The following is a 12,643-nucleotide window of genomic DNA, read 5'->3' as shown; positions in this document are numbered from 1 at the left end:
TAAATCAATCTTATCTGAGCTCCACACACTTTCCAACTAACCCCGAGAGGCAGGCCAACCAATACTTTGCCACACCGAGAGCCTCAAGCCACTCGCATTATCGTCAGACACCTTGAGCAAATCTTCTGTTTGTATATGTGCGTGTCAGAAAAACAAGGTGCATTAGAGGGCACGCAAAAACAGAAAGTGACAGCTTGAACTAAAAGCCCATTCAACCTTCCTTTTAGATATGAGCTATTATCTATTCCTCAGAATGTATTCATCAGCACATCGCACTGAGGCAGAATCAAACCTTTTGTCATCTGAAAGGTAGGATGGACAAAAGGCTGACATTCACAGCAGATTACAACTCAATGCTAATGTATCTTTTTAGTTCCCTGGAGGTAGATGTGATTAAGGAAAAAGTATGGTGTATCATAAGCTGCAAAACATGAAACACAATCAATTCAGCCATTACACTAGAGTGGAAGACCTGTGACCAAAGGTAACATGATGCCCTGTTGTATGTGATACCAAAACAGAATAAATTAATGCCAACAGACTAAGGTGAATTGATCTGTTCTATTCCGAGGAGTCCATCTCTTTAAAAGATTGAATAATGAAAAAGAAAGAAAAATGTACGTAGGGCCCAGTAAGTCCTGATAATACACTCTCATAGCAACCATGGTGTTTTTTTACAGAAAAAGATCAATCCACTTACCTCGGCAGACATTGCCATTGTCAGGTTCAAACCCAGCTTTGCAAGTGCAGCTACCGATAGGAACCATCCACTCTCCATCTCCGTTACAGTAGAGCTTTATAGGGACATCTACTTCCTCTGAGTTTGCGATGCAGGTCCCTCTAGCAATGACCAGGGAAGTGCTTTCAGCCCCTGTCATGGTCTCTGGAAAGACTGCAAAGTTCTGAACCACACTTGGACACTTCTTATAAAATACCCTGACTGACAGAAGAGACATACAGGCCCCATAGTCCTGAAAGGCCAGGTAGAAGCCATTTTTAGACAGCGGACCAAAGCTTCGCACCTCTGTGTTAACTTTCATCAGGCGTCCGCCAAAGTCCACCTGTGAGAAGCTTTCATCAGCAGCAATGGTGTCCACTTTGAGGTAGGGGGCCTCCATCCAGAAGACTGTGCCTTTAGTGGCAATGACAGCATCGTTTTCATAATAGTAGAGATTAAACGTCTCCTTGCAGGAACCGGGGACATTTGGGATGGAGCTGCAGTCGCGCACGGTGAATCGTATCTCCACATAGATGCGCTGTGCTCCGCGGCGATCAATGAAGGTTGTGAGGAGCCAGTTGTTTTGACTTGGTTCGAAGACATTGCACACCTGGTACGTCCTGATGGTGTTGAGGTTTTCGTCATAGCCACTCACCTCCTCCCACTATAGAAAGACAGAGAAGAGAGAAAGAAGTCCACATGGCTGATAAGTAATTATCTGCTATAAGGCTGCAGTGCTCACTCTTTTTTGATAGGGAATGCTAATATTGGCAGAGCCACGGAGAATTCATACACATATCAGTAATTTCCCTAAGGCACTAACTTGAGTCCTCTTCCTGGACTGAGAAAAATGCATCAGCTTATTGGGGCTTGTTAATCCACTGATGACACACAAATGTATTACTTTAAAAAAAATTTAATTCCTCAAGTGCAAAGCAACAATTTATTGTCTTGTTTATCAAGTAGGCTCACAGCTGTAGGATGTGCACTCCCACTGCATAAGCGCAAACCAAGGCATGATTTTGGATGCAATACCGTTTTCTGTCGATGCCAAGTTTCGCTGGGCATTGAGTCGATACGTTACAAAATATAGTGTGTAACAAATTCAAGATTAAGCACTGCTGAATTACAATTAGACAGACAGGCAGGGACTTCACGAGAGCCAAGGATGGATGGAAAGCCATTTGAGTGCATACTGAACTGAATTTCACTGCAGGCCATTTCTTGCAGGTGTGACCCAGAAAGGGTCTTGGATGAGCATCAGAAGCCCCTTGGGGAATTAACTCAGTGCACCAAATCATGCTAAAAACGTGCCATTAACATTTGGCTGGATTCACTGAGAATCAGGCAGAGAAATCACAGAAAAAAAAATAGAAGAAGCTTGCTTTGAAATCATCTGAGTAACCGTCCAGCTGTGCAAAAGCTGGCCTTGCAAAAATTGTTAGTGGCATTCCACTGATATTCAGTGTGCAATATTTGAATTAGTTACAGTATTTTTAAGAGGAATGTATTATTCTTTAGCATACAGCAGCAGAGCTCACAGACCAAAAAAAAAAAAGAGTTACATAAAAGCACCAGTGAATTCAAATGAATATTTTGTGGAATATTTTGAGAAAATGATCTGAAACACTTTTTCATTTTTTTATTTTCCTTGGATCAATTTCAATCTTTATAATAATACAATGCTTTTTGCTTCCATTTAAAGCAACTGCTTGGCACAAAGATTTATTTCTCCAAAGTTCCCAACACCAATGATCCAAACAGCTGAAGGCGAGAAGTTAATGAGGTCTATAGTGGACTGAGTGGGCCTCAAGTCAGTTCATGTTTCTTATGTGCATATATCTCCCTGTGCTTCCTCCTTCTTATGACCTTTAAAACTCCAGCTGCTCAATCAAGCTTAATAGAGAGGAGAAGATATTGGCTCTTCACACACAGCCGCAACATCCAGTCAAATGATGGAAAAAAGTCCATAAAATGATGCAAGGCGAGATAGAGCTGATAAATGTGAGCCGTCGAATTTTGCTGTTTGAAAACCAGCGCAGGTAATAAAACCATTTGGCACAAAGAATATGTGGAAACATCTGGCAACAAACAAAAAAATGGTTGGGTCTAGTAAGGGCATGTAGAGGATGGAGTGGGAAGGCACGTGAGGAACAGTGGCACTGCTGACATGATAAACGAGTTTACAGAAATCTGAGGTGCAAATTAAAGCCTTTTTTCACTGCTGCTCCCTGTGTGCCCACTTCACTCTACTCTTCTCCCCCTCTCCTCTCTTCCCCTTGTGCTCTCTTCTCCCGTCTCTGCTCTGTAATGACCATTCATCAGCATTACAGAAACCTGTCCCTTTCAGCGCTGCCTGTTCATTAATACAGCCAGCCCTAGGCTCCTCTGCACCCGTCTGCTCCAGTCTAGGAGGGGGTCCTCACCGCCTCTTGTCTAGCCAAATGACCACCATCTTTCACGCCAGAGAGGAGCCTGAGGCGTCTCCGATAATGCCCATCTAGAGTCTGTCCAGAAATTCATTGGCTCATATAATAATGAACTATATCTTTCTCCTCCTCAGTAGATATGCGGTGTCACGGCTGTTTAAAGACAACCAAAACTAATAATAGGTGCATTAGTTAGTCGAAATCAAACTTTGTGACCCAGTTCCCTCTTTGCTCTTTTCAGTGCTTTGTTATACCTGTGTGTTTATGTGTGCTTGGAAAAGGTGCTGCTGATAATTTGATGGTTTAGCAACCACATATTGATTTGCTAGCTGTTGTTTTGCTGCACAAAGCTTGAGGCAAAACATTTGATTATTTTGAGCATTAAAACTGGTATATAACTAATATTTGGCATCTCTTTAACCTTATCCTAGGACCTGACGTCCACATCACACCACATTTTGGGTTATATCAATTTTGCTCTACATGGGCCTGATATCCACTTAGGAGAACATTATACTGCTACTGTTCTATCAAAATTTTAAACGAATATCCTCATATGTGGCTCTCATTTTTCTTAAAAACAAAAATAAGGTAAAAAAACAAACAACAACTGGTAATTCTTTGTTTTTACATTCATCGGGCCCCAATATGCCCAAATATCAAAGAGAAATTAAAAATGCATGTCATGGAAGAGTTCTGGTCTTAGGAGGATAATTTTCCCACTATTTTCAGAGATGTGATGCATACACTCAGGAACAAAGTCATGTTAATATGGTGTCTCGGCCCCCACTGTTACAGTATTTCTATGCTTTCTGTGCTTTTTAAATAATTTAAGCCAAATGTATCTGCCTCGTGGCATCTGTGTATTCTTGCCAGAGGCTCTTTCTCAGACCACCAATAAATACAAATGTTACTTTTTCGAATAGAATCGAGCCATACATCTAAACACCTGTTCTAGTCACAGAAATGCATATCAGAATTAAGCGTGCACATAAAAATAAATAAATCAAATGAACATCGAGAGCAGAAGAAGACCACACTAGGCGCCACTCCTGTCACCTAAGAACAGAAGTTACCTTTGTCCAGTTCACACTGGTCAGTGGAAAAATGTTGCCTGGCCTGATGAGTCTTGATTTGTGCTGCAACATTGCGTCGGTAGGTTGAGAATTTGGTGTAAACAACATAAAAGCATTGATTCATTTTGCCCTGTATCAATAGTTCATGCTGGTGTTGGTGTTGGCAGCAAAGTGAGTTCACTTGCTCGCCCTGCCCATGCCTTTATGACCACAGTGTACCCATGTTGGTGCCTGCTTCTGGGGAGAAAAGGCATCACGTCGCAAAAAATCATTAAATCATCTCTGTCCGTTTTTGTTTTTTTCAACATGACTATGAGTTTGCTGTACTCAAATGGCCTTTGAGTCACCAGATCTCAATCCAATGGAACAACTTTGCGATGTAGTGCAACAGGAAAGTCGCATCATGGGTGTCCAGCTGACAAATCTGCAGCAACTGTGTGATGCTATAATGTCAATATGGACCAAAAGCTCTGCATGCGATGGCATCGCATGCAGTCGTTTATGGAGTTTAATTCTGTTAATGTCCACTGATGTTTTTATATCCGGAGTATTTGCATGCACATGCCAATTTTCACTTACTAGCGTGTTTATGTGCCTCTATAAAATGAGCTCACTCCCAGTTAGTTTTATTTTACACAGTTTTGCATCACCTAATTCATATTTTATCATTACCAACCTAACTGAACTTAAACTTTTTTTGCTGATGAAAAACTGTCAAATACCGAGAGCCTTTTAACTCAACACTTATTTGTAAGCCAATTAAAGTAACCACCGGCACCCCTCTAATAGCTTTGCTTTTACCATTAATATAGGAGACACTTGTCCCCTGCCCCTGATTGTCAAGTGTGGCTATTGTGCGTGTCATTATTGCTGCTCTGTTTTATGGGCAGTAGCAAGGAGATGGAGGAGCTATGGATTCATAGAGCTCTTAATGTTTGTGTTAATGACCAGTTACAGCTGGCTGAGCTGGAGAAGAGAGGGTTGAGAAAAGGGGGGGGAAAAAAATACAGAGTGATAAATAAAAGAAAAAAACAGGAATGGGGAGGAATCAGGAAAAAGGGGGAGGGTTGAGAGGGTGGGGGTAATGTATTCAGACTGATGTTCCCCTTCCCACAGCCTCAGCTCACTGCCATCAAGCCATCAATACTCTGCCCTCATAAAAACCATCCATCACATTGATCTCTTGCCATTATCCTCAAAGACTAAAATAACACAGAGCAGCTCAGATGGCCACAGTCTTGCTCTGGAGGACTACAGCATCCAATATTGGGCTGGGGACAAGCAGAGATGGGAGGAATAACCAATCAGAACAAGGATGTAACATCTGTGGAAAATAATGGGCCAAATGGGCTGGAGTAATGAGTCATTTGGAGGAGGCATGGTTGGGGCAGTATAAGAAGATACCTTAAGGAAATGAGAAACTTATTTTTTTATAGAATGGAAACTAAATCTTAATGTAGTTCCTAGACCACCGGTCATGACAGGAATTTTGTAATGTTGAATAGAGTCTCAGAAGTCTCAGAACTTTATTTCCGCACAATTCAGCATTTGTGATGCTGCCAATATTGAAAAATAATTAGCAGTTATTGAAATACATTTTTTATGTGACAGACAGTGAGCAAACTGCGATTGGGTGACGCATTAAAACAGGTGTAAACTTCATTTTGTAATCATTCCAATGTTGCAAATATCGGAGAAAACACATTGACCAGCTAGATTCGAATATCTGATCTCTAATTGAGAGCCATGTGTTTAGCCCCTCTGCAGTATTCACCTTCTCTCCCTCAATCTCTGTGAGTCTATGTAAAGTTGTTTTCAGACACACAGTGCAACCCTGACCTTTACATAAACCAACAGAGGTGGTTGTAAGAACACAGACAGGGGGATCGTCAGGTTTGTAATAGAAATTCTGTGTACGATGTCCAATTGCACCCATTCGTAATGACTGGCCATCCTGTGTTATGTCTCCTGCACACTCTGCCCAGACAGCACTCTTGCCCTAAACAAAAAAAGGGACATTTCCAGTTGTGTTCTACCCCACCTTAATTTTCCCGACACTGTCTATAATTCATGTGTGGATTTAGGATTTACTGAGCATCATTCCCCTATTTGCTTCAGGAGCTTTGCTGCATACGTACAACCCACAGAGGTTTTATCATGACTCCACCGTACCTCTACCTTCAGTTTTAAAATTGGACATTTGGTATGAGTAGGTCGGGTTGCGACTCTGACACACACGCACAAAGGGAGAACTTGACTACTTTTAGATCATCATTCAGCATCAGTCAATTCACACGAGCAGAAGATGTGAGCAGAGAAGCACATATTCAGCTGATCTTTAACCTCCAGCCTGCTGTCTGATTCTCAGTGGAGTCACACTCACAAACTGCTTTTCAAATCTATCAGCACGAGTTAATACAGCTCCATGCTCAGACATACTGCATACAGATGGGTGATGAGCAGCTCAGAGCATTTCCACATTTATATCTCCACAGCCTTGAAAGGTCTACAAAATGCCACTGCAAATAGTAGATGAGTGTCTGGCAACTATTTCTTGAATGTCCATCAAAACAGCCATTACTCAGTCTGCCGATGGGCTTTTACAGCAGGACCCAAGGCAAGAGATGTAGAAAGCTACAATCAAATGGAGCCACTTCAACACCACTGTGTTCCCCTAAACTTTTAACCCGACTCCACTTGTTGATGCAGTTTACAACAGTTTTTTTTGTTTGTTTGTTTTAGCCCTTTTCAGTTAATGCCTTTGGTGTTGAAGTTAGCATTTGAAGTAATTTAGTTGATGAGGTTCTTTTTTTTTTTAAGTGTTACCCAAATAATCCTAGGACTAAATTATGCTTGGATGCTTTGTTGAAGTCTACACCCTCAAGCGCCTATAGGCTGAAATGTTTTTGAGCACTTTCTAACAACGAGTTGTCCGTTCATCTATCATCTGAAACGTGTGGGTGGAGGCAAGCATGAGACTGATTTTATTACTACAAGCTCGGGATGGGCATTTCAGTAATGAGCCTATTTGTTATTCATGACAACACAACATTGAACTAAAGGAGGGAAAGTGTACCTATAAAGATTTTTCTTTAATAATTACCCCTGAATACATCCTGGTTGTTGATAAAAAGAGAGGGAAAGAAAAAAGAAATGGTATGCGTGCGGGTGAAATTCACATTGACAGGTCTGTAAAGGCGAAGGTCTCAGAAGGACAGTGGATTATAGGTGGACATGAGAAGCTGAGATAGGGATTGAACTCTTTATGCCCCTTCTGAAAGACACTCTTCTCATTTTGCAAAGCTCACTGCCGACAGTAATCACAATCCAGATAGTATTTTTTTCTTCCCAAAGGTGGTTTCAAATCCCTCTGCGTTAATGAGGATATTTGCATTTCACCCTTTGGGTCTTTTCCTTGAAGTCAATAGAATGGACATTTCATGTAAACTAACAGTGGTCCGTCTTGGCACCTTTATTCACTCCTTCCTACACAAACTTTGAGACACATGCTCATAATCTCCTGCAAAATCACTTATTTCGAACGCTTTACCTCATCCGACACCTCACACACACACACGGCCAGGCTGCAGCCCCTAAAATATGCAGTGGCATGATTGCTATTATCATTTCTGATCAGCTGTGTTATTGAATGGATGCTGCTGTCAGGGCAGTTGCATAGGAATGATTATTTTGCGGGGCATCTGAGGCCTAGTTCCGCTTGGCTGAATGTGATGGATGGGGAGGAAATGGTGATGTCTGAAACACTCCCAGTCCTGCCAGATCTCAGCCACTCTATAATTACAGTCACACAGTTTGACTGAGCCCAAGCAGAACTTGGTCTGTCTGGCTGGCTAAAGCAAAATGAGTCTCGTTGAAAATCTGCTCCCTTGCCACGCCCATACCCTGATCAATACATTTACTGGACTTGAGGTTTGAAGCAAGTAAGTTCATGTTGCAGTTGCTGAGTGTAAACCAAACAATTCAACAACTGGAGATAGTGAGACCGCGCCTCAAACACTCCTTTTCGGTCGTAAGTCTGTAAATTCTTCTTTGAGCCACCATTCATTCCCCTGTTTTATTAGCTTCCTCTAAAGGTATCAATGGGATCTGTCAGGACGACGAACCACCGCCAGACCTCAACGAGGTCTCTTGCTACATTATCAACAAATATTTTTTATTCATATTTGGAGGTTGGGTCCGTGCTAGTGAATTGGACTGTGTGATATTTGTGCTCTGTTGACATATTAGTTACCATTCGGTTTCATTCTCTGCTCCAAATGCTTTTAGTATGTCTTTTGTCTCATTTTCTTATAGAGAGGCACAGAACGTGACTGCACTCTGGACCATTCAGTGAACAACTCACACAGACTGTTCGCTCTCATATTTCTCCATCCAACTTTTAAAATGGAATTATTAACGCTTGCATTTTCAATTATGAGCCAGTTGCTTTAAGCAGTCTGTCTGCTTGGATACAGATGTTTTTAGCTATAACAGTAAACTGAACTCTCCCAGACAGGGTTGCATTGTTTTCAGGGATGCAAATTGGGGTTCAAGTGTCTTTCTCAAGGGCACTTTGGTCCTTAAAATGGTCTGGGATCCAATGGCCAAGCCTGCAATTAACTAACTTTCTGCATTTACTTGGCAACAACCACCCTTCATATAGAAGCCTCTTTTTTGTTTTTAAATATTTAATCATTAAAATAAGTATAATTCCTAAAGACTGGTAGGCAGAACAAGCTGCTTGATGTGGAAAAACAGACATCAATTAAATGTTTTAGATAAATAAATAAATAAATTAGGATGTGTAATGACAGATTTTTATTTGTCCCATTAAAAAAGTTAATTATTTTTACTCTGTTGTCCTTATGCTTTTAATAATATGTATTGCACTGGAAATTTTTATATTTTGGAATCAACATTTTTTTTTATATATTTTTAATTTTAAATGCTCCAACTTTGACTGATGGATAAAAACAACAAAACCCCCAAAACAGTAATTAGTGCAGCTTTGTGTGTAGTAAATATTAAATTGCTTAATCTCAAAACATTTGTTTGATTAAGATATTCACGCAATTATTCACATAGGAAAGATTTAATAAGCCCAGAGATAAATCAGCAAGTGGTCTGGAAACCTTCATTAATTCAACTAGACGTGTAAAAGCACAAAAAGAAGGTTAAGGTTATTGCGCTGAAGCATAAAACTGTTTTTTGAATACTTTTCTAGCACAATGCACCTGGTAACACCCACTCAGGTGCCTTGAGACAAACCATGAAGCTGACACTGCCTCAGCACGACTTTAGGTTACCAGTAGCAACATTACCTTGAGTCACCCTGTGTAAAAGGTTCAAGCAGTGTTTAGCTGAAATCTGACAACCTATGTATATTTGCATGCATAGGGAAAGAAACGAAAAGTTGAAAAGTAATGGAACTGGGGTGACAGAAAAATACATTTGCAACAGAATGTGAAGAGCAAAAATATGACAGGAAAAGAAGGACAAAAACATCCTTTTTGTGGCCTAAATCACTGCTTTCAGTATGTCTCACGATCGTAACTCATGGAAGCCTCAAAGCCCCTCCTTTACAGCACACAGGACAAAGTCTGAACATTGGGCTTTTTCAACATTTCAGCAGCGGAACTGCTCCATAAATATCACAGCAAGTGCAAAACATACATTTGCATTCCTTTACTCGCCTGAGGAGCACGCCATCCTCTCCAAAAATCACCAAGCGCCTTTCATGTATGTTAAGTTTTCACTTTGATCTTCAATTTTACAGCTATTAAAGAATAAAGTGTTCATAAATGTGTTATTCTGAGTTTTTCTCCTGAATTTTATCGCACACCTGCAGCATCACACAGCACCACGAGCTTTTTGCAAAGTGAGGCAGTTTCATGTCTTTAAGCATAAAATATAGCATGTATGTGTGTTACGTACTTATAAAAAATTAGCATCTATAGACAGGATCAACCACGATTTAACAGAAAATGTATTTCACTTCTGGCAGGTGAGCTGTCCTTTTTAAATTTTCTTTTGTTCACTGAAGTATGTATGAATGCCTTTCCATAGGATGTGACATTCCTAACTATCATAGCAAATATCAAAATGTTCAGGTTAAGAAAACTGAGATTATATTTCACTTGAAGGCCGCCAAATCTCTCACATAACATAATATTCCTTGAATGAAATGAGAGAATATTGTCTCTTAAACAGACTGATGATGAATTAAGGGCTGCTAATGATTTGAGATGTACATTCTGCATGTGTGTTTGTGTGTATATAAATCCTACATAGCACGACACCTACCAGCCTTATCATCCATACAGAAAGATACAAAAAGATAGGGAGGGGGTGGGGCAGGGTAGGGTGGGGTAGTTGCGTTGTGCGGTTCGTGGTTAGATGCAGATCGTGAAAAGACGGAATCGACGCTTTGAGACAGACAAGCTGAAGTGAAGAAAGGCAGCGGGAAAAAAAAGTCAGAAGCAGTCAGGGTGAGAAGATGGAATAGAAGAATGGAAGGGTTTACTGCTATTTCTGCCAACTGTAGGACGGCTGAAATAGCAGGTGCTGCAGGTACTGGAGCAAACACATAATCACTCCCACACATACAAGCCAAACTCAAGGCGCTCCTGCATACTCCTCCAAATTCATACCAAATTTAAGATTTAAGAGTCATTTCTCCTTTCTTTTCTGTCCCACTTCTATTCCTTTGTTCTTTTATTTATTCTTAGACAAAAGGAAAAAAATGTCCTTGGTTTCCAAAAAACATCCAAGTCACTTCCTACATTTATGCAGAGGGAATCCAAAGGATGGAAATCAATAATTGAGGCAGCCACATGTTATTTCATTCCAAAAGGGAATATTTAAAAATGGTGGAAAGGTGAAAAAATAATAATGGGAGGGAGAAATATTATGGAATTATGGCATACAGTTCCCAAACAGTGTATCGTTTTTATCTTTCTGTGACCAAACGTAGACGCTGTTGTCTTGACCAAGTCTCATTTGCGTACAGAAAATATTGAGAGGTAACGCTGGATAAGACTTTTAAGAAAACACAAACGCACAAATGCCCAAGCAAAGACTTACATCCACGCAAAACCCTCCGACAGAGAGCCATGAATGCACTGTGATCCGAGTGATTCGTTGTATTACCATTCCAGTCTTCACGCTGGGCAGATATGCCCGCGTCTGAGCTCAGAGCAAATTCAGATGTCTGGCTTCACAACTAAATCACACTCCGTAATCTTGGAGGTAAAATAAAACAGGTCTCCCACTGGTATGGCAATGTCTACTATATGTATGTGTGCGCATTTGCACAAATGTGCACGTGCATCCAATTTTTTTCAACCATATTCCCAAAGAGTTTATAAAGAGTTATGTGGGTGAATGTGTAATGATGAGCATGTGCTTATGTCCGGTTAAATTGACATCCAGCATGTGTGTGTGTGTGCACGCACAGGTATGTGGGTCTCCGTGTATGTAATGAAGGCACTCTTCTCACCTGGCCTCTGAAGTGAAGCCAGCATGACTCACAGTCATTTTTTCCCTTCTTCTCATTCCAGTTCAGCTCGAGCCCACTAAGTTCAGAGTTCACCTCCATCCCTCTTTCTCTCATTCCTGCACACGCGTCCTTTATCTCCTTTCCCTTCATCATTTCTGACACATATTATCTACATTCAAGCAGCCCCTTTGTCCGTTCCTCTCTGCCATTTTCCCCCCACTTTCCTTATTTAACTTTTCCCTTTGACCTTTGAACCCGATTTTTAAGGTATGAATAAATCAATAATAGAAGCAGTATCGGAAAATATCTCCAAATCGTCCTTCCCGTCAACCACCAAGGTATTTAATTTTTTTTGAGTTAACATGTCACACACTGAATTAGCACCAGACCTTAAACTACATGTGACCCCTTTTTTCTGTTTTTATCCTTTATGAAACCTTAAAACAACTAAATTAGCCAATGACTTAGCATTTTAAATCATTTAAATTCTGCTTAAAGGCTGACCCTGGATACAAGTGTAAGTACTTTCAGTATAGGTATCCTTTCTCCTTCAGTGCTGCTTTGGTGTTACGTTCCATGAATTCTCCCCATTTCTTTGACCATCTATATTCAATCATCCCCCTTTTCTGTTCTCTCTGCCCTTTTCTCTTTTTCATTTCCCTCACTTTACTTTTCCCTCCTGTGTTCCCTTATCTCCATTGACCCAGTGTTTGTCTGTCTTTCAGGGTATGAATAATTGAGGTATATTGAGTCTGGTCAGCAGATGGTGAAATGGCCGTTATGGATCTATCTGTGCTCTTTAGGAAATGCTGAGTGTATGCTGACACCTGTGCAGTTAAGGTCCGCAGGAGCGTTGCCGAAGCACCGAACACAACAGGGGGGAGCATATAGGGCACGCCCAAAAATGGTACTCCTCTTCCAG

General features: G+C 40.8%; 1 protein-coding gene across 2 annotated transcripts in view; it reads right to left on the bottom strand.

Moving 5' to 3' along the window:
* Positions 1-12,643, bottom strand: part of ephb1 (EPH receptor B1) — a 184,737-nt gene that overhangs the window by 106,400 nt on the left and 65,694 nt on the right. For both annotated transcript variants that reach the window (XM_085389992.1, XM_085389993.1), the window contains exon 3: positions 701-1,382. In XM_085389992.1, the coding sequence (XP_085246118.1) occupies positions 701-1,382 (682 nt within the window). The remainder of the gene's footprint in view (positions 1-700; positions 1,383-12,643) is intronic.

Source organism: Rhamphochromis longiceps, linkage group LG18, assembly GCF_057381845.1.
Source record: "Rhamphochromis longiceps isolate RC_006_pf linkage group LG18, R_longiceps_female_GT1.1, whole genome shotgun sequence".
Lineage (NCBI taxonomy): Eukaryota > Metazoa > Chordata > Actinopteri > Cichliformes > Cichlidae > Rhamphochromis > Rhamphochromis longiceps.
Note: the sequence above shows the minus strand (reverse complement) of the source record. Positions and strands in the feature narration are given on the sequence as shown.